This window comes from Centruroides vittatus, unplaced genomic scaffold (assembly GCF_030686945.1).
Source record: "Centruroides vittatus isolate TY-2023 unplaced genomic scaffold, ASM3068694v2 contig_2818, whole genome shotgun sequence".
NCBI classification, from domain to species: Eukaryota; Metazoa; Arthropoda; class Arachnida; order Scorpiones; family Buthidae; genus Centruroides; species Centruroides vittatus.
The window spans coordinates 1,141,972-1,165,759 of record NW_027121792.1 but is presented as its reverse complement, the minus strand read 5'-3'; the positions used below and the strand labels follow the sequence as shown (position 1 = coordinate 1,165,759).

The following is a 23,788-nucleotide window of genomic DNA, read 5'->3' as shown; positions in this document are numbered from 1 at the left end:
ACATCAATGATACATTGATATGGTATTATAAATGCGACGTATGATACACAAATCGACATATAACACTATTTAACTGTAAAATTGTTTTTTGTAGCTAAATACATTAAAAAGTGCTTGGTACATAAAAAATATTGGTAAATTTATGATTAAAAAACTAAAGAAAAATTCACAATGACAATGAGCAATTTATTATGTAAATTTTCAGTGCTTATTAGAAAGTATAATTGGCATTTTAAGTGTGTATATGTAATTCTATTTATTAAGAATAGATATCTTTGTACAGTAATAATTGTAGTCTCCATGACCTTTGTTCTGTATAGCATAAAATTAAGTTTACTGAAATATGTATTTTTGTTTATAATTAAAAAAATAATTTTATAATCATTATTCAGATTAAACAATGACTCGCTGCATAACACATTTTAATTTTAAGAATTTTTTTTAACATAATGTAAACATCTATCTTAACAAAAGAGATATTTTTGGATCTGTAGTTTAAAAGTTCAGCAAATATAAATGCATATTAATTGATTTCTTAACATGCAGTTTTAATAAGAGAATAGCCAGTAGTAGTTTGAAGGTCATCTGGATACAAAAGTAGAAAAAATATGTTAATTCTTTACATATTTTATATTTATATAAAATTAATAAAATCAATTTTATATGAAATTAACAAATGTATACTATTTCAAATGTCATATTCAACAGTGTGTATGTACATGAATCATATATATATATATATGTATGATTCATATATTTTATTAAATTATCTGTGCTTATGTATTAAAAGTAACTTAAAACTTCTTATAAATCTGAATTTTTTCATTTGATTTATAATATTAAATTATATAGATCTATAGTTTATAAGAAATCAAATTATAATATTGTTTTTTTGTCTTACAGTTAAGTTAAAGTGGAGTATATTTTAAAACATAAATATAATATACAAATTTAAGCATATTAAAATAATATAAATTGTTTTAATTACAGGTATTAAGGAAAAATGACTAATACGGCTATTGTTGTTGCACTCAGTGCCTTTGTTTCATTTATAGTATTTAATTTTTCACTTCATAAAGTTGAAGAAGGTATGTTTATAGTTATGATTATATAGTGTATTATTAAAAGATTTTAAAATTTTTATTAATTAGTATAATTAGATTTAATAGTTAAATAATTTAAGATTTAGTTTAAAATTTGACAAAAATATTTCAAGATAATATGGTTTTTCACGATTGTGAGGATCGCTCAGTTTAATATTAAAAATGTATAAAAGCTGTTAAATAAGATTTTAATCTTTCAGTAGTCCTATTAAACTCAATTCGGTAGTCCTGGAAACACTCAATTTGATCATCACTTTTGGAATAACAAACTATTGTCATGGCAATACAAATACATATCAAACAGTTTCACGACAGAATGTAAACTGGAATAATGCATTTGTTATAAAACTGTTCGATTTGTGTTTTTATTGATTGAGAATGGGTTGTTTTTATTCCAGAATTTATTGTTGAATTTAAAATTTTAATAAGAGATCAGAATGTATGTAAAACATATTTTATATAGTTATCTAGTTTATTAAAATTGCAGTATTGTTTTATAAAAATATATTATTTATCCTATTGAATTAGTTTGATACACAAATGTAAAAAAAGTTCTGTCATTTTCCAAATCTAACATTATATGAAATTGTCTCAGTTGAAATAATGGACTTGTTTTGATTAAAAATGATTCTAACACTATTCTATGTATAATTAGAATCCATGTTGCTCTTCAGTGACTATGATTTTGGTATCCATGTAGATGGTCTGGAAGACCAAAAAGTACTAGGTTAAGAGAAACACTTCTTTTTTGCTATCTGAGAAAGTAGCGAAGCGTATGTGTTTAAATATAAAGTGTTCAAATGAGATATCAAGTCATTGAAAAAAATAATAGAATGTATAAATTTTATATCTTGTAGTTTATTGCAGACTCTGCAGACTGAGATTCTAGTTTTGAAGAAAACAGGTAACATCTTTTGAATGATGAAATCATTTTTTTATACTTATCTATTTTACATTAAATTGTAAAAAATATTATTCTCAGCATCTACTTTCTCTGATTGTAATAGTGACCCGAGTTTTTGAACTTCATTATTTAAATGAATTTGTAATAATTTAAAATAACTTTTGGCACAAATCAATTTTAATAGAGAATTCTTGCTTATGAATGATGCAAAAAAAATAGTTTATCTTTAGTTTTTTTTTTTAAATTTACCACTAATATACCATTAAAAATATTGTTTTAATATAGCAAGTTTGCAACTAATGTGCCATTAGGAATATTGCTTTCAGAATATCAGAAAATTCTCAAAATTTCAAATTCTGTTTATTTATATTGAACATACATTTAAGCTTTATTTTTGATTTTTTTGAAAGTGGTAATTTTTATAATAAATTACTTGAATGGAGAAATACTTATAAACCCAAATTCATAACTTGGACACTTATGTGTTTGTAATTCTTGATAATTTGTAAAAATTTATAAATAAAATAACTCATAATAGTATATAACAGCATATAATTATAAAATTATATGCTGTTTTTTTATTATTGTTAATACTTTTATCTAATGTCAACAAGTACTTAATAAATTTTTGTGTGAAATTAATATTGTTAAAATATAAACAAGAATCTGTTGAATTATTGATTTAATTTTAATATTGTAATATTAAGTAACTTAATGACATTACATAGAAGAAAATATTTTTCATTTGTTTGTAGTGATCGAAGCTATCTATACTTTTAATCAAAGACTTTTAATCGAAGACTTTTAATCAAAAATCCCCCACTTCTTCCAGTTTTCTTAATGGCTATAATAAGAGTATAAAATTGAGAAAGAAAATTTAAATATAGTTTGAACTAATGAATTTGATACTAGACATATGCTTGTTGCATCAGTTTTTTAAATTTTTAATTTGATAACTTTTTACCTTAAAATCTATTAATCTAGATTATTTTTCTATAAATTACAGTCAAACCGTGTTAATACCAAATAGCAAAAGCCACATTTTCTCCCAGTTATTTTGCTGTGTTTTATCTTATTTGGATATGTTTAAAAAAATAAACTTGTGTGTTATTCCAAATGTGTATTTTATTGAGATAGCAGGTTGAAGAAAGAATTGATACTTATTTTTTGACATTGGTTAGAGTTGGTAGAATGACAATTAAAGCTACTGGTTATAACAGTCTGCCCTTGCTGTCAAATTGAATCCAAGAACTAGATATATGTAAATTTTACAAATTTAAAAATAATAAGAACTATTATTTAATTAGACTAGACTTTTAATCAAAAATCCCCCACTTCTTCCAGTTTTCTTAATGGCTGGATGGGTCAAGACAGTAAGATATGATGCTATCCTACTGCTCTAAGAGACCCAGAACTGAATTAGGACAGGCCAAAAAATCCAGGAATTTTTTGAGGATGGTCTGCCCTAGATATGTCTGGCTCATCTCTCACCACCCACAATGGGTCTGGAAAAGGTCTTACTTGTTAGTGCCCGCAGAGCAGAAAGAATAAACAAATGACTTCTGTTTTCCAATGTGCATGTCAACTGTCTTAACTAATTGTTCAACATTGTCACAGCATGCAAAGTGCCAATTATAAGAGAAAGGTTTTTGAGTTGGAATGAATATTGTTGGTAGGCCAACATTAAACTAAAAAAGGGGGCACTCTATGATGTGGCTTGTGTGACTTTGTGGAAACTGGAAGCAGTGTGCTTTGTATTAAATGACACAATACAAGGAGTCCTCATTTAACAAGTATTCATTATCTGAGTTCCTGTAGTTTCAAGGTCAAAAAATTGTGGAAGACCACTTAAAATTTCCCCACATTTAGGAGGTTTTTCTGGCAGATGGTAACTTCCTCTTGCACCACATGATCTACATGTGCATTGATACGTAACACCATACACAGGATGCGTTATTGTGCATGTGTTTGTGGTTTTGGTTCTGGCTGATTTTTCTGTTTCATTTTCTGATTTTCTTATCAAAAGTATGTCAACAAAGCATAACAAACTAGTTCCTAAAAGGAAACATGCTTCATACAGGCTAGATCAGTGTTTTTCAACCGGGGTGCCACGATTGAGGTGTTGCAAAGTTTAAGACCTTTAGGCATTTTCTTGGAAATTTATTTAAGTGTAGTTCAAGATAACTCATCACTATTTTGTGAAGCCCGAGCGATACTCGAGCTCATGTGTTTTTGATATCATAAAAATGTCAAATCAAGGGAACAAGCTTTTGATTCTGATGCTCGTAGAAATTGGAAGGATACTTTAAATCGGGAAATATTAAAACTATTAATCGAGAGAAAAATGTTCTTTTTTTAACCTTAAAAGGAGATGCAGCGCTGATATTATGTATCAGACTTATAAGAATTCGAAACAATTGAATACGAGCAGAGGTTTCAAGTTGCGATTAAATTCCCTTGATCGGAATAAAACACAGTGTCGAATTTAAACCTTTCATAGCTCGAAACGGTCGGTCGTCTGCCTAGAGACAGGAAACCGACCAATCAGGAGCTGGAGATCCAGGGGAGAAAGATCTTATAAAAACCTGGATCTCAAGGGCAAAGCAGACTTGTCTCTGCCTCCCCTTGTGAAGACTTGTCTCTGCCTCCCCTTGTGAAGACTTGTCTCTGCCTCCCCTTGTGAAGACTTTTCTCTGCCTCCCCTTGTGAAGACTTCTCCCAGCTTCTGTCCGTGTCAACCACTGTTCAGACTTTCCCCAGCTAACAACTATAATCAACTGTCCAGACTTTTCCCTGCCTCTACAAGTGGACACCATCCGATTGAACTTCGGGCTTTCACCATTCGTCACAACCTCCCATGGTCGAGCATCAACTGTCTGCCCCGGGGCCAACAACTGAACCATCAAGAGCCACCAGAAGACAAGACACGCAAGACACACTAGATTGTAAGACTTAGTGTAAATAAACGGGTTTGTTTGTCACTGCAGCTATTTGCCTCACTTTCCTTCACCCCACATACGATAAGTCCTGACATTTGGAAATCTCGAATTCGGCAACCTCACAATTTCGACAAAATTCAATGGACTTAAATTTTGATTTTGAACACGTAGAAACACTATTTTTGCATTAAAATGCTACTTAAAAATGTCAATTTTTAAAATCCTTCGTCCCAGGGAGGGAGTCCCCTCCCCGGACCTCACCCCAGTATTGCGCATAATATTGGTTTTTGCGTAAGATTCATCTGCCTCCCATTAAAGCCCCCTTTTTCAGATTCTAGATCTGCCACCGGTCAAGGGTGCCACGATTTTTTATTTTTCAATCGGGTGACACTCAATGAAAAAGGTTGAAAAACACTGGTCTAGATGCTAAAATAGACAATTAGTCAAAAGAAGAAAGGAGAATGTATAATTGATATTTCTTGTGCCATTAACATTCCTGAGACTACAGCAATTGTTAAGAAAACCTCTGATTTGGAAGCCAAATCTGCTCCTGGCTTCAAGCCATCAAAGGAGCAAATCATTCTTCTTTTTAGTGAAAATGCAAATGGGAACAAGAAGCTTAAACTCTTGCTAATTTTTTGTGGTGCAAATTTTTGTGGTTGAGCTTTAAAAACTGTGGCAAAAAATCTTTGCTCTCAGTAATTTGGAAGTTGCATTGGAAGGCATGGATAAATAGAAATATTTTGTGATTGGTTTGTAAATTATTTTGTGTCTACAACAAGAAAATACTCTGAAAAGGAAAATCTTTCATCTAAAATAATTTTACTTTAAGACAATGCCTCTACTCATTGTGTCCTGATGTAAAAACTACTATTTTTTTTTTTTCCCACCAAAAACTACATCAATTTTACAACCCATGGACCAAGGTGTAATCAATGTTTGCAAGACATATTATTTACAATACATTTAAAAAAAAATAATTGCTGAAATGGATATACCCAATAAAAATACAATACAAAGTTTTTGAAAAGATTTTAATATTTTTCATTAATATAAGCTTATTGATCATGCTTGCATCATTTAATGAATGGATGTTGGAAAAATTTATACCCTGAAGCAGTTCATTTATTTGAAAATTTAAACATTTTTCAGATTTATATAGAAATTGTTACTTTTGTTAGATGTGCAGGATTCAATGATGATAAAGAACTACTCAATTCTCATGGTTTGCCATTAACAAATGAGGAGTTAGCAGAGTTTGATAAGCATACAATTAAAGAAATTGAAGACAGTGATGAGGGCTTGGATATTCCCAGTGAAACTGGGTTGTCCATTTATGGTTTAAGCAACACATTTGTGAAGTATGATGAAAATTGTCAATTATTTTCTTAAAAATGATTGATCTAGGACAGAAAATTTTGAGCTCAGGATGAAAGACTTATTATCTTGTTATAAAGCAATATTAAATAAAAAAATGAACCGTGGGAAACAGCATACGTTACATTTGTTTTTTGTATATCAAAACTTGGCAGTCAGTGAAACTGATGAAACACAACCAGGTTCTTCTAAAATTCAGTTATAAATAATATAAATAATTACACAATATAAATATAATTAACACAAAAATTAAAAAGAAACCAAATAGCCAGACATGAAATTTGTTTTGTTTATTATTCCATGAATCCAGTCAAATTTGCAGTTATCATATTATATAAAGGATAAAAATTTTTTAATAAAAAGAACAATCATCATACAAACATTAAGTGCAAGATCTGAAATACAATACATAATTTTTCCATTAATTTCTGTTAATGCGCGTTGCTCTTTAAGAAGGACCGTGCTTGGAATCAGTGCCAATGCCAAGAGTATCATAAGGCAAATATTTTACATCCTAATTTCTCCAAATTAAATGTATGTTAAAGTTGGCACCGTAAAAAAGTCTTTTAAATTTATTTTATTGTTAGTGTGCCGTCAAATTTTAAAATTATTAAAAGTGTACAGTGATGAAAAAAGGTTGAGAATCACTGATATAGATATTTCATCTGCGTAATCAAAATTAAACTAATAATTTGTTTAAAAACAAAAATTTGCTTTAGTAATTAGCTTAAATTTTTTAAAAATAAAATATTTATATTTTAGATATATAAGTTTACAGAATATTTGAAAGTTTAGTTTCAAAATTTATTTATATAAATGACTATATTTGCAGTTTTCTCTAGTAAGAAAAAACAATTTATATATAATTTTTTTACAGGTCATGTAGCAGTATATTACAGAGTAAGTAAATCATGATATTTTTTAAATTCATAAAATGATTAACCAAGACATTACTATAGTCTCTTAAGACGTGTTTAAGTGAGGTTTTGCATCATCTGAGAGGAGTTGTGGAAGGGTTTTTTGTCAACAAGAACATAGTATGGTATTTAAAGAATGTTGAACAGAAGTAGTACAGAACATAATAGAGAATATAGTGTTTTAAATTCAGTTTATAGTTGGATGATGCATGACACTCAACAGATATTCTAAATATTTTTTAAAGGAATTTTCTGACTTTCTGAGTGAGCGACGCACTCGCTCACTGAGGATCAAAAACAGGCATGCATTCGTCATGCTCGGACGTCATCAAAATTGATATTGTGCAGACTTATTTTGTTAAAGCTGTATCGACTCATATGTTCTTTTCATTTTATAATTTAGACAAAATTTTAATTAATGTATTCTCCCCCATTCCAGGGGGTTCTAACCCTTAAGGAATTAATAAATTGAATCGAATATGGCCGCCTTAGTTTGTGTTTGAGTTTTAAGAAAAGTTCAACTTTTGAAGCAAAATTTCCTCAAAAAATGTGTTCAGGTTCCAAGTTGTTTGATCTCTGGGACATTTGAGTTCCGATGTAGTATTGTAAATGCAGATTTTTTTTTTTTTTTGCTTTATCAATTACTTCTTTATAGAGAATATATCTCAAAGCATTATTACCATATTGGGAAGATTAAAATAAACCCCATAAATTTCACTACTAAAGAATGTATTTATAATTAAATTGATTTTAAGTGGTTTTAATTAATGAACTGTGTTATATATTTTAATAAATTTGATTAATTTTTTAATAATTAAATGGTTTTTTTTTTTCTAGGGAGGAGCATTATTAAGGCAGACAAGCAGTCCTGGTTTCCATATGATGATTCCATTTATTACAACATTTAGATCAATACAAGTATGTTCTTATGTATTTATTTAATTAATTCTAAATATGTTGAAAGTTTATTTTAAGTTTCCTGTTATTTAAGAAAAATCTTAAGAAATAAATTTTTGAAAAGCATGTGATATATATGAGCCAAAAATCAATTAAGCGAGTGGCACATATAAAATTTTTTTTTATTACATGCTGTGTATGGATTTTTTAAAATAAAACATAGTAAACAAAATTTCCTTTGTTTAATAACATTCTAACATTCCAATACCTTTATAAAAAAAAAAATTATATCTAAAATATTGTAGTTGGATCTCATTTTAATAGTTGTATTCAAATTATATATAGATTTCATATATTATTGAGAAGTTGAAATTAATACTTATTTTTAAGTTCTAAAATCAAGCACTGCTTTACTGGAGAATGCACACACATCAATACAAATAACATAAAAACATGAGTCTGTAAACTCAAATGTACTCATCATCTAGAAGTATCAGTTGCTTAATACAACATAAAAATATATAGTTTAGAATCCAAATTTTAAAAATTTTTTATAAAAAGCATTAAAAGTCATTAAAAAAACTGACTTTTCCTTTCTCTATATATCTTTGTTTCTCCATCATTTATAATCCACTTCCATACTACTTACAAAGTATCTGAGTCTCTGATATTTACTATAAAGTTAATTTCTTTTTTTCATATTCATAATTTTTCAGCACAACATGTGTCTTATATTTATCTTTACCTTCTCCAGTAAGCTTGCTTCTTCCCGTTTGACATTTTTCTTCTTTTCAAACACCAAAGCTGTTGTCATTCATTTCTTTCATGCAGTCTTCAAAGTGTTCCTTCAGCATTGTTTCTAACTCTCTTCTTGTTGCTCTACATGACATTCCTCTTACTCACCTTTCTCTTCCATCAATATAATGTTTTTCACTCATTTTTTCTCAATTTTTTGAATCTATTAGCTTAGTCTATTAAAGATTATAGTATTTTAACAAAGCAAGAGTTACGATCTTTGGTAGACTAAGGAATTAAAAAAAATAGAGTATAGTGTTCCAAACTGCTTTTATATTGATTTAAAAGAAAAAGAAATTAATCTTTGTGAAATTTATTTCTGGATTAATAATCAAAAATTAAACAAATACTGGACTAAGTACATACTTTGTTTGGACTTATTCTAGAAGATGGTACTGAATGGTAATCTTGTTTATCTATTTTTAGAAATTGTAAATTCAGATGAATTTGGAATATTTTTTTGTTGTTGTTTTGAAATTTTAATAGTTCTAAACTGTATATTTTTATGCCATATTAAATAATTAGTATGTGACTAATGAGAGTTGGGAAGTTCAAAATAGCAAGTTTTTCATTGTGTACTGATGTAAGTTCTCTAGTAAAGCAGTGATTGTTTGATTATTGAAAAGTTCCTTTTAGACAAATGAACTTTATTTATAACATTAGTTTATATTTTGATTCATTTAAGTATCAAGTCTCAAAAATTGGTTAAATTTTGATATTTCTTATGTGTCTTATTATATTTATACTTTTATTTCAATTAAAAATATAATGCTCTATAATAGTACAGCATTATAATTAAAATTTTTAAAGCTTTACATAAATTATTTTGCATTGACATTCTTTAAAACAACGCAATAATTTAACAGTAAAATTCATTTTACTGTTAAATTATGTACAATTTAACAGTAAAATTTTACTGTTAAATTGTATCAATTCTTTTATAATTATATTTTTGTACAAATTTGCAAAGGCTCAAAAAATGTTTAATTTTTTTACATTTTAACATTAACTAACCTTTCAAAACCTTTGTATTTACAGTAAGTTACAATGTTTACTTGAGTGAACAAACATTTTCGAATCTTCACCAAGATCTGCTTCAGGTTCAGTGGCGTTCCAACCTTGGAATGCCAGGAATTCAAATTTTTAAAAACCAATTAAATTCGAGTGTTTGAACTTTAATACACAATATTTCAAATATTTGTCATACTGTGATATATAGGGCCACAGTCCTCATACTAATGTTTTGGCTAGAAATTATGTGAATAAAATGCCATTAATGTTGGGGATCTTTCTCATAAGCATATTGCCATGCATATGATATTGTGTTGTTGTCCTTGTAGTTTATGCAGTTCCCTGTTCTGTTAGCTTTATATATTAACATATATTTAACATTTTCTATTTAAAAATTTATAAATATAAAAAAAATTAATGCATCCACTTTTTGTTTGTATATTGAATGTGTATTATAAACATATATAAACAAACAAGTAAGCTGTAATATAAGCCCAGAATTTTTAGTACTTGATTATATTTTGCTTTTTATTTGTCTCCTGACAAGCACGATATAACAAGGGAGCTATTGTGTTAAAGTTTTAAAACTTTTAATAGATATATAGATCTTTAAAGAGAAAATTGAAATTTATTTATTTATTATTTGGTAACAAATTTTTTTGGGATGTTTTACTAAGATATTTAAAAATCTCCTCGGGTATTTAAAAATAAAAGTAAGTATTTTTAATTGGCTAATAAAATAAATAACATTAGAGTAATCCAACAAATATACCAAAAATACTTTTTTTAGCATAATTTAAATTGCATTTATTTATAAATAGGTTACACTACAAACAGATGAAGTAAAGAATGTTCCATGTGGTACAAGGTAAACTTTTTCAGTAACACCAATTTAAATTTTAAGAAAAAGAAAAATATACCACAAAGCTGGAACAACAGTCATTAACTTACGCAGTAACTTTAGCACTTACTCCAACACTCGGTTTAATAATCATACAAAGGATTTGTCGAGTAGTATAGGCATTCCATTAGCATAGTGACAGAATTTAAAAGGAACATTTTCATGTGGGTTTTCATAAGTAAAATAAAAATAAAATCTTTTAAAATAATGTACTTCTTTATTTACTTAATTTTTAAAGATTAATAGCATACTGGCATGTTTGCAGTAGTATAAGGCTATAACTTTAATGCATGTAACTGATAGGTTAGCCCTATAAATCTGCATTGCCATGGCTGTTCAAATTGTATGACAGTTAAAGACTTTATATATGAGTTTAGCATCTTCCTAACTTGTAGACATCCTGGCTCTGACATATCTGTTTTTAGATGTGTTATATTTATGATTATTAATTCTAACCCCGAGGGATCTGTACATGGAGAAAATGTATCATTGATGCTTGTTGAACTTGTAGTCATTTACAGCGATTTCATACAAACCGGGAGCGTGAGTGTCCTTCCTATCTGAATAATGTATGTAAGCACTCTTTAATGGGGCTCTAAAGGCTGCAGTTTTATAGCACATAAGATCAGAGTTGGATGGTATAAAGAAAGGCTAATGAGTGGGCATACATTTTTACATGAGTTGTTACTTGATCATTTGAAAGTTGAATATCAATGTCAAGGTGCATCCATTCATTACTAGATTGCTCTAGGTTAAGAATAAGGCCATATCTGTTGTTGAAAACCTCTAAAACATCTTGGATGTTAAGTTTGGCTTTCCATATACAACAACATATTTAGTGTGTAATAATATATCTAATAGAAATCTTTTCAGGGTCTGTTTCTCCAAATATCAGAGAACCAACTCACTAAATCAACAGAGAGGGGGCTGCCCACAGGTACTCCATGTTTTATGGTGTAAACTTGTTTGTCAAAGGCAATGTATCCCAACAAGCGTGTAAGCTTCATAATTTGTGAAACTTTTGTGTGTTGTGTATGGTGAGGAAAAAGAAATCCTGTAATGTGCAAAAACAAGACTCAGGGAGATTTGACTGGAAAATTGATACAAATTCAAGCACTGTAGTGTGCTCCTTACCAGTTAGTCTAATGTCATACAATTTGGAGATAAGATTGATGGGGTTGGTTATTGTATAGGTGTACTCTTTGAAGTGGTTTATCAGTAGGTGATGAATTATTCTCTCTACAAGGAATGTCTGGGATCTAGTTTTATTAATGATAAGGCATAATTGCTGGCCTGCGTTGTGAGTGAGTCTTTGCAAATTCAAATTACTAAGAGTCATCCATTAATTAAAATATCTTACTTTTACTTTCCCAGCTGTTATAACAGAGGAAAAGTATGGCAATCAGTCAAAGAAATGACCTGCCAGATTTTTGCATTTTTGGACTCAGGATCTTGAAACATCAAGAAATGCAAAAGAATTTGGGGATTTTTTCCTGTATGTATAGATGTTAGTGTGTGTAGCATGATTTTGTTCATCCTCCAAAGCTTAATAACACTTGTGCTTTTGTTGAACATTTCTGAAATTTTTCAGGGAAGTTTGTTTATTGGGGATTGATGATGATAAATTTTGGTGATTAAAGGTTGAGGGGTGGAGAGATAAAAGGGATCATGTGTATCTCCAGTCGGGTCAGACTTAATGACGATTTTACCTGTTATTAGCATTTACAATTTTTTATAAAAGTCATCTCTACTTTCAAAATGAAGATTTTTGCAATTTTATAATAGTTAAAAATATAAAAAGTTTTTAAAATAAAATATAATGATTGGCGTTACTAAATGTTGCCAGCGAAGTTAAGCAACTTGTTGCTGGGTATTTTTTACTTCTTACTAGTGTACTCAGTTCATGATACATGTTCTTTTCAAATTTATTAGTGTTAAAACTTATAGATTAGTAAAATTTTCAGATATGATGAATTAGGTGTACAGAATTTTAAATGTTATCTAAATTTAAAATAATCCATATTTACAGATTTTGTAAAAAGTAATAGAACATTATCTCATAAAATTCAGGAAGTTCTAGAAACAGTATACTAACTTTAAGATATACAATTGTTGTTCCAGCTTGAGGTGTGAAGTGTAATGCAGACTATTAAGCATTACTTTTTGTATTAGATACATTATAATTTCTTAACTAACAAAAAAACAAGTGTTGATATTCTCTCAAGATATAAATATGAATATTAGCTTAATATTTATATTTAAATATTATTTGTAATAAATGATGATATAATTACAATGTAAGAATAATATTAAAGCTACTTTATATTATTGAATTAACATAAGAATTTTTCTTATTTCAGTGGTGGTGTAATGATTTATTTTGATAGAATTGAAGTTGTAAATATTTTAAATCCTTCTAGTGGTAAGCTTTTGCATGAAAGTACTTTAAAGATAAAATTTTTTATAAAAAAAATGAAACAATACAAACATTTTATATTTTTCTTTATTTATAAAATTAATTTTTTCTATTTACTTCTAATCGTTTTCTGTACTTTATATATGTTACTGTCCATCATAGGATTGTCTAGGTAAAGTTAAGATTGCCGACAGTGTTATAATCATTGCCCAAAATAGTTTTATTTCAGACTTTGCCTGAAAACAAATTAGGCAAACTTAAGATTGCCTAAAGAGGGCTAGAGAATGTCAAAATTATTTTTGTTCACATAGGAAAGTATGGGGAGTGGTCATTTTTGACCAATCACTAATTTTATAATTTCAAAAGGATCAGCAACCCTACGGTTGCCTAGAAGTCTACGCATGAATTTGATATTATAAAATTAAGAATTTAAAGAACATGAAATAGTTTAATTTATGTTCTAAAGTATTAAAACATGTTTATCTTATATTAAAAAGTTAAGGTATTAATATAACTTCAACTTTTTGACAGTTTAAACATAATTTTAATAAAATTTCTAAAAATATTTAGAATTTAAGTCAAATTATTTGACTTCTAAAAAAATATTGTTTTCTTTTTATTATAAATAGAAAATTCCAAAAGTGAATATTAAGACCATAAAAAAGAAATAAGTTTGAGCACTGATGTATTTTCATTCATTTCCACGAAATTTCAGAATCAAATACCAATACTATAGTAACAGGTTATAAACATATTTTACATATAAGCTGTTTGTTTTCAAAATAAACTTAAAATGCAAATTAATGTTAATTGAATTAAAACTAAAAATACATTAAATTAATAAAAAACAATTTATAGAACTCCACTATCATAACAAAGTTCTATAAATGTGTATGTCATGATGGATGTAAATAAATTTATCTATCTGTTTTATTTACCCCAATCTTGATATTGGTGTTTATGGTACATTACTATAACAGAAGTCTATAAATTTTATTTTTTTTTATTGATTCAGTTATTTTGTGTTTTTATTTTATATTTATTTAAAAGATAAGCATTTATATATACAAGACCTCAATTATAAACTTTAAACTATATTTTGCTTCATGATAACACAATTGTTTGTTGTTTATAATTGTTTATAACATGTTACTATAATAATAATAATTTTTTAGAAGTTTCTGAAGATAAATGTGAATTCAAAAGTACTGAAACTTAAAAAAGCATTGACTATTTGTTTACATTAATTTTTACATCAAAACAAATCTTCACTCAAGGAGCTGACTTTATTTTGTTGAAACATTTTTGAGAATTAATACTTTCTCATCTTCAGTGACTTACGTTACATTCTAATTTTAACAGTACAGTGGAACCTCACTTAACGAGCACCTCACATAATGAGTATTTTGCATAACGAGCAAAACAATTTGTAACAAAAGTGACTTGCTTAATGAGCGAAGTTTTGCATAACGAGTGACGAGGAGAGGGAAACTGTGCACATGCTCTATCAGTGTGTGTTTAGCACTTGTTTCGCTAGCATCTTACTCTCACTTTTGATCAGATATTTTTCCAAACTTGTGTTCACACATACTACATATAAACATCAACAACCATTGCCTGTTATATAATAAACACACCAAACGATATGCCAAATTCTTGGGCTATGTAAAGGCTATAATTAAATATTAGAAATTAATTAATTTGACTAGAGGTAGGCAGTTATGCTGCCATTTCGTATTAAATTTAATGACCAATTTCAAATGAAGTTTTAGAAATGTCAAAATAAAAATTAATTATTTATAATTATTAAATTTAATATGAGATGGAAGCATAACTGCCTACCTCTAGTCAAATTAATTAATTTCTAATATTTAATTATAGCCTTTACATAGCCCAAGAATTTGGCATATCATTTGGGGTGTTTATCAGACATATCTGTGATTTTGTTTGTTTTTTTTTCTGCAAATCAAATTCACATTCCAGGTTGGCTCATTCTATATTCTAGAAGAAAAGATGACGATGATTCATGCTCCTTAACAGTGTATATTGTATAATTTTCTTTGAATAAACATTATACATAAAATATCCGAGTATTTTTCTCAGCATGGAACTCATTATCGTATTTTACATAATTTACTAGCTGACCCGGCCACGCGTTGTTGTGGCTCAAAATGTATCTATTATAAATGTATAACACTTCCCCGTGGGGGGAATTTCAAAAAATCCATTCTTAGTGTACATTCTCTTGACGTACCGTATTAAAACGCAATCAAAAACGCATCTAAAATAGTATAATAAAAGCCGAGTTCTTCACAGTAAGCCTTAATCCCGTCACTTTTCCCGCTGGGGAATATCGAAAAATCCCTTTTTAGTGTATATTCTGTTGACGTAACCTATTAAAACACAATTAAAAACGCAAAAAAAGTATGTAAAATAGTATAATAGAAGCCGAGTTCTTCACGGTAAGCCTTAATCCCGTCCATCTCCCCGCACTGGGGGGAATTTCGACATGTATATTATATAAAAACGCGTGCGTATTCGAATGCAACGTTGTGTCAAAATTTCAAAGGAATCGGTAGGAACAAACGAACGTTATATTTTATTTATATAGATAGATAGAAAATGATCTGCTTCAGTCCATTCTCACAGAAAAGCATAATGCCTGACAGAAAAGCAAACTTAGGTCGTCGGAAGTTAGCGCCATCTGTTGGACATAAAAGCCTTAATCCATATATAAATATAGTTTTGAAAGGGGGAAATGGTGTAGGGGTATAAAAAATAGATAGTAGCCGATTCTCAGACCTACTGAATATGCATATAAAATTTGGTAGAAATCAGTAAAGCCGTTTCGGAGGAGTACGGTAACAAAAATTGTGACACGACAATTTTATATATAAGATATGGGAAAAATTGTTTTGCTTAACGCGTGTTTCGCATTATGAGTAAGATTCTGGAACGAATTATCTCGCTAAGCGAGGTTCCACTGTAGTTTTTGAATATTACATTTATTTAGCTCTTAACTATCTAACATTATTATGTAAATTACAACTTTTATATGTAATTTGTATATGTGTAATTTGAAAATTAACATTCTAAATTCATTTTTTAAAAACTTCACCTGTCCTATAGATATTCCTAAAATCCTTTTACAAATTTTCAAAGCTACCATCTTTAATTACTTGAAATACTATTCTAAATTTTTTTATAAGTTTTTTTCTACTTAATTTTGTTTATTTTTTTATGATTTTAATAATCCATTAAAACATATATTGTTTACATAATTAATTTTGAGTATTATTATTAGAAAACTTGGTGAATAATTAATTTTTAGAAGAAAATTAAATATTTTAACAAGGTGATAATCATTTCTTTTTATCAATAATTGATGTTTTTCAGTATTTGATATTGTGAAAAATTATACTGCTGACTATGACAGAACATTAATATTCAATAAAGTTCATCATGAATTGAATCAATTTTGCAGTATTCATAATCTTCAAGAAGTTTATATTGATTTATTTGGTAAGTAGTATAAGTAGTATCTGTTATAAATTGTATAAAAGCAAGTATTATTAACGTGCATTTGCTGGTTTGCTGTTTTTTGTAATTCAATATTTACATAGCTACAAATGTGACTATAAGCAAGCCTGAATCTGTAAAGATTACCAAATATCTAAACCCATATTTCATCAGGTTCTTTTGGCTAGTCATAAGTATAGAAATTAATTAATTCGACTAAAGATAGGTGGTTATATTTCTCTCTTGTGATATTAATCATTTAGAATTATTAACATTAACAAAAGATGGCCTACCTTTAGTTCAAATTAATTAGTTTCTACATTAATGTCTACCAAAAAGCTTGTGTAATCATCAGTGTGTAATAATGACATATCTTAGGTCCAGTGGAGAGTTAAATCTCCATGATGATTTAACTTATACTCTATTAGAAAGCAGACTTTATTAGACTTTACCTTAATCAAGGTGAATACATACGAGAGAGGGAGTTTCTGTGATAAATCTCATCTGAAGACAACTATTTGACAGAAAACACTTGGAGTTCTGAGAAAAAGTTTATTCCTTGTTAGCAATCCAGAAAGTGTCTACAGCTATTAATTCAAACAAAGAGCACTTTTTTGATGCACAAATGCAGACAGATTTTGATCTAGTTGGCTGCCTGATAGACTGACTGACTGAAAAACCATGGATGTGTTGGAAAAAGCCAATCTATAAATTTGAGGATTTTTCATTGAAGAAAAAAACAATGAGACCATATCATTATCATTTGAGACAATCACAATAATGATGGGAAGGTTTCCATTATGGCAAGATGAAAAGAAAATTAGGCTTATAGTAGAACTGATAATTCATAAATTTAACCAAAGTCAAATTTTTGAAGATGCCTCTCAGTATTCAAATCCTCACAAAAGAGCCTGGAAAAAAGTTTATATATTAAGTAGCTTTATTGCATTTTTATCAATGTTCAATTAAAATCCTGATAAATTCAAAACAATGATAGTTTGTAATATGCATTATACTATTGACATTGGTCAATGTTTTTGATCATTAAAAAATGGAGTAACTGTGAAAATAATCCCTTCAATATAGCTGCATACCATTTAGTGTCATAGGAGTTGTCACTATGTTGAAGTTTTCGATTAAAAAAAGTTTTTGAACTACTATAATAATTTTCAAAAAATTCATTTTTATTATAGAATTTTGAAAAATGACAAAGGCCTTTCATAAAAATTCAATAAATGTTGGTAAAAAATAAATAAATACTTTTGATTACTTCTTTAATAAGTATTTTCACATTGGTTTTATTCAAATTAGATGAGTGTTTCTATGAAAAACTGTAAAAGCCACTGCTTGAATTGAAAAGCCAACTTTAGGTTCGATTTTATCTCTAAAATATTTTTCTGTTGGTATAAAAGAAATATATCTTGTAATTTTTGATGCTTTACAACTTATGAGAATCAATGAAATTGAAGTGGAATACTTGAGTGATGTTCATTGTAAAAGATATTTAACAATTATTGATTTGAGCAGAGTTGCAAGAGATTGTTTTCTTACATTGCAAAGCATACTTTAATTGATATTTTTCATTTGAAAGTTCTTATAAAATATTAAGCCAATACTTGACCTGCAATGTACTCTAATGGATTTAGAATTTAAAAGTGAATCAAAACATTAAAAATATATAGAATATTTTATATGGGAAAAAATTGATGTACAGTACATCCATTTAAACTGGAAAATGAGATCTTTAACATTCATACAAATTTGTTGTGTCTAGTTGGCTCATTCAAAATGCTGTTGCAATTGTATTATAAACAAAAATGTTATTTGAAGTGTATTTAAAGTGAATAAAACATGTTATAATTCATTAAAGCTATTAGATTATGTTTTATTTTTAATAAATTGAATAATCTAAAATTAAGTAATCACTGATCAAATAGATTGATCCCGTAACAGTATTAAAAAAAAGATTTTATATTAGACATCTGATCAGCTTTTTGATAAAAAAAAAAGTAGCTTTCAAATATTATTTGAATCTATCATACTGTGAAATATAAATATATTTATTCAGTTTTGTTAATTTTATCAAATAAAATATCTTTATTATTAAATTGAATTATGTGATCATATTTATAATTTTAAATATGATTAACATTTATATTATTTCTAATTTTTAATTTCAATAAAATTAACACTCATATAATTTTCTATTCAGATCAAATTGATGAAAATTTAAAGCTTGCTCTTCAGAAAGATTTAAATCTTATGGCACCTGGATTATTTATTCAAGCTGTGAGAGTTACAAAACCAAAAATTCCGGAGACAATAAGAAAAAATTATGAAACTATGTAAGTAGAAAATGTAGATAAATTTTAAAGTGAATGTATGAATAAATTTTGGATTTTATACAGTGATGATGATATTGTCTTAATTAAAATTGTTATTTATTGAACGTTATATGCATAAGTTATAAATAATATTTTATATATGAATTATCTGCTTGCAATACGAGCTACGTCCATATTTTCTTCAAAGTTAGCTAATGATGATAAACTATGCTAAAAATATACGCTTTTGTGTGGTGAAATCAGATTTATCTTCAACTGCTAAATCCAGCTTAATTATGTACTTAAACATGTGGATAGCTTGCAAAATTGACTACATGCAAGGTATAGATGTTTGTAGAACTGTTGAAACTTGTATGGTGCCCAGGAGTAGAGTGGGTTCTTTAGCCATTTCATTTTTGAACAATTGAAGTATGTAGAATGTTTCTTTATTAATAAAAAATAAAATTTCAGTAAAAAATAACAATTTTATAGCAGTAGGAACCATTACAGGCGCCTAAGTTTTTCTCTGTGCTCAGGGAAAAATTTCCAGCTCTCCCTTTTAATGACCCTGGTTGTTTAACATCTGATAGTTATGAAAATTTCTGCTCAGTGGCATTTTAATTTCTTTCCACTAAAAAATTTTAATGAAATCAAGAAAGAATGAGATTCTGATTGAAAATGAAGAAGCCTACTGAACAGAAATTATTGTTCTGAAAAGTTTGATGAAACATGGAAAACAAAGTGAAAATGTACACTAGACTGTGATACCATGAGGGAATAGTGTACAGGAATAGAAGCTACAAGAAATAGACAAAGTTCTGACAAAGCATTGTGGATCTAAATGGCAAGAGAGTGATGTCCAATAATATAAAAATATGCTAACCTATAACACACTGTTTTTTGAATTTTCTGCAGTTGACATTTTGTGAAACTCCTGAAGAAATAACATAGCTTATCATTAAATTAAATCTTTATTTTGTATTGAATATGTTTGTAAAGCTATCCACCAACCAAAGCTGAATATAATCGGGCGAGAAATGGCTATAATATTAATAATTAATAGACAATTTGGCATTAGAGGTAGACGTTAGGTGCCATCTCTTAATAAATTTAATAATTACAATTAATTAAATAATTTAAATAATAATTTAGAATTACTGGAAGAAAAGAATTGTCCCGAAGCAGGACTCGAACCCGCAACTTCTGCTATCCGTGCAGACACGTTACCAGTTACGCTACCCAGACCTTCGGCCCAATCTCCTCTTCCAGCATATATATTTGTTATATGAATATGTTTGTATTGAGTTTTGTATTTACAAAGAGTAATACAATTACTTTTATTTCATATTTACATGATGACGATGTTATACTGACCAATAAACAATTAAAACAAAGCATTGTCGTCTTCTAAGTTTGTTTCAAAATTGGCAATATCCGTATTTTTGTTGCAGAATGGGCCACATTTAAAGTCCTTATAATAAATTATCTATATATGCAGGATTTCAAATTTATGACTAGTCATATTGAAGATAATATTTACATATGTTGGTAAAAATATCTTTTCTTATGGACTGTACTATTTTGGTTTATTTTGTAAATTTACTTAACATGGATGTAGCTAGTATTGTAAATAGACTATTTGAAATTTTTCTTTTCTATGAATAATTTCAAGAAAAAAATTACAAGAATGATTTAAAGGATGATGCATTCTATCAAAAACACTTTTAACTTTTTTTAAATTGCTGTAGTTAAAATCATCATCAAATAGTTGAAATAAAAAATAACACATATTAATTACATTTTTAAAAAATTCTAAAAGTTTGTTTATAGTTTGTCTAAAAATTATAAGATGATCCACTCAGAAAAATAATTTAAAGCATTTGTGATAGTTTGCTAATATAAAGTGCAAGTTAATTTGTGCATGGCACAAATTCACACTGTACAACTTAATTTGCACACGTAATTCTTAAAAAAGAAGCTTCAATTTATTATATGTATAATACATTTGAATAACATATAAAAGGTAAAGTAAAACTGTATAAAATTAAGTCATGTACTTTTAAAAAATTGATCAAGTTTTATCCATTAAAAAACAAATAATAAACATGTCACATATTGGTACAGTATGTGACATTGTCTCCTCCTGTTGAAATTCCAGTTACTTGAAAGAATGAAGAATCATTCTAAAGATTAGCTCTCATTGATAGCAAATAGTGAAAATAAATGAGAAACCAGAAAACCATGTTTTATAAAATTGGTTCATGCTACAAAATGTGGAAAGTAGAAATTTTCAGCATGTTGGACTGGCAGAGCAATTTGCTAAATGAGAAAACTCATTGGAAATTACATCACTTGTTATATATTATTTGCTTTCCTTTTGTATTTTCTGGTGATTTGCTATCAATGTGGACTAACCTAAAGTGAATACATAACTTTTTCACTTTTTTTTTAATAATCACTTTACATTTTTAAAATTCAAAGTCAAGTGATATAATTGAGAAAAAAGCGTGGCAAGGTACTGGAAAATATGACTTGTAAGTGCAAAATAGTACAAATGAAATGTGTACAACTGAGAAACATATAAAGGAAGTTCAACTATACTTATTTAATTTGAAGTTAAGTCCATTTACAAAAATAAAATATTTGAGTCTTTTCTTTATCCTTTAACACAACCACAGAAGTAACAGTTAAAATAACTTGAAGAAAAAAATTCATTAAAATGATAAATAATAACAGGAAATAAATATTCACACAAAGTTAAAATTGATATCAAACGTCGGTCTTTTATTAGAGGATCTGACGTTTTTCACATTAAAAACAAAGGTTATATTTTCTCACTATATTATCATGTCTTTGGCCTATTTATAACTGGTTCTAGCCGTCTAGTAGTGGTTCTGAGTATTTCAAAAATACTTTATTTTTGTAAATGGTCTCAACTTCAAATAGAAGGTATCCTGAGTCATCATCAAAAACTTATTTAAATTCATCAGTTTCTACCCAAGATATATAAATAACTTATTTGAAATAGCTGATAATTTTCAAAATATTTAACTAAAATTTAAATATTTATAAATATCAAATAAAATAATTCATTCATATGCTAAATTGAGGATACCAGTTTTCTTCTTATTCACTGAAATTATTTTGACTCTATACAAGTCATCTTCAGCAGTTGTTGCATAAATGAACTATGGAAAATTTTTAAATAGGCTTAATATTATAATGATTTCACCATTGATTAGAATATAAAAAATTGTTTGAAATATTTTTAAATTATAAATATACAGGATGTCCTAAAAGTTTCCATGCATACAAAGGTGAAATGTAACTTTATTCACAAAACGTTAAAATGTCAACATTAAAATTTGTGTCAGTGTATTGATGGAGAAGGGCAACAGAACACATGGGTAATCTGCCAATGGAGTAACTTCTAGCAGGACTTCCTATGTGGACACTGGATACTGTTTAGGTGTCGGACACATGAAGAAAACCCAGAACACTGCATGGTGGCCAGCCCATTGGTCAGGCATGAACCAATGACCAACTGTTCAATGGTTTTATTTATTTGACCATAATGTTAATTAAAAATATAACATTTTTTAAATATAATAATATATTAATTAATAAATAATTAATAAAAAATGTTATATTTTTAATTGTGTTGGGATTGTCACCTGTGGACATTTTAGACTGTTTTATAAACAGTAGAGCATCGATTATCCGACTCAATTGGGGACTGGGGTTGGTCGGATAACCGAAAAGTATGAAAAAATACATTATTAGTATAGTGTATTAGGCCTGGTTTAAATACCAGCCTCCCTTTCATGGTCGAGCCAGTGCTGCCAGCTAAAACATGCAAAAATTTAACAATAATAATATTAAAGTAGCCAAGACATAACCAAATATTGTAGCGCCACATCACTAGCGGACATTTGAATTTGCCGACTAGAACGCGGTTGGTTAACCGATAAGTTGGTTAATCGGGGGTCGGATAATTGATGCTCTACTGTATTTGTGCAGAGTTGTAGCCTAAAAGAAAGGTCATCTGTGCAGTGAAGAATGGTTGTTCTAGGTGACGTGGTGAGCAAGCAAGATACAACTAGTATTTGTATTGCAATTTTTACTTTATTAAACTGTAATTTCCGCCAGCCCCTTTATACAAAAATACAAGACTAAAATGTCTTCACTTTTGCCATGTCCAATCACCAGGAACAACAGTCTTTCACAGCAGAGATGACCTTTCTGTGGAAGACTGTTGTTCCTGGTGATTGGACATGATGAGAGTGAAGATATTTTAGTCTTTTATGTACTTTTTTTTTATTAAAGTGTAAATTCGTCAGCCCTTTTTTACAAAAAAAAAATTATATTTGTCCATTTTAGATACAAGTAACTTTTGAATACTTGGAAATACACATGGCGTTCTTAGTTTTTATAAGTTTAATATTTTACACCTTTTAGACTTTATAACAAGAAACTTTATGAATATAGTGTCAAACATTTATTTCTTAGTCTACTTTTCACTTTATCATCAGAATTTCCTTGTATTTTTATATGAAATGATTTTGAGGAAAGAAATTTGAAAAGATTGAAAGATGCCAAAAGAGCATGGAATTTAGAAAATTTTAATTTTATGATAATTAATAGAATTTGGATAAAATTAGATTACTGAATTCTTTGCCATAACT

General features: G+C 28.1%; 1 protein-coding gene across 2 annotated transcripts in view; it reads left to right on the top strand.

Moving 5' to 3' along the window:
- Positions 1 to 23,788, top strand: part of LOC136972158 (erlin-1-like) — a 42,549-nt gene that overhangs the window by 6,243 nt on the left and 12,518 nt on the right. For both annotated transcript variants that reach the window (XM_067266717.1, XM_067266716.1), the window contains exons 2-8: positions 991 to 1,088; positions 7,201 to 7,223; positions 8,078 to 8,158; positions 10,765 to 10,811; positions 13,205 to 13,266; positions 16,657 to 16,782; positions 18,992 to 19,124. In XM_067266717.1, the coding sequence (XP_067122818.1) occupies positions 1,004 to 1,088; positions 7,201 to 7,223; positions 8,078 to 8,158; positions 10,765 to 10,811; positions 13,205 to 13,266; positions 16,657 to 16,782; positions 18,992 to 19,124 (557 nt within the window). In that variant the 5' untranslated portion in view covers positions 991 to 1,003. The remainder of the gene's footprint in view (positions 1 to 990; positions 1,089 to 7,200; positions 7,224 to 8,077; positions 8,159 to 10,764; positions 10,812 to 13,204; positions 13,267 to 16,656; positions 16,783 to 18,991; positions 19,125 to 23,788) is intronic.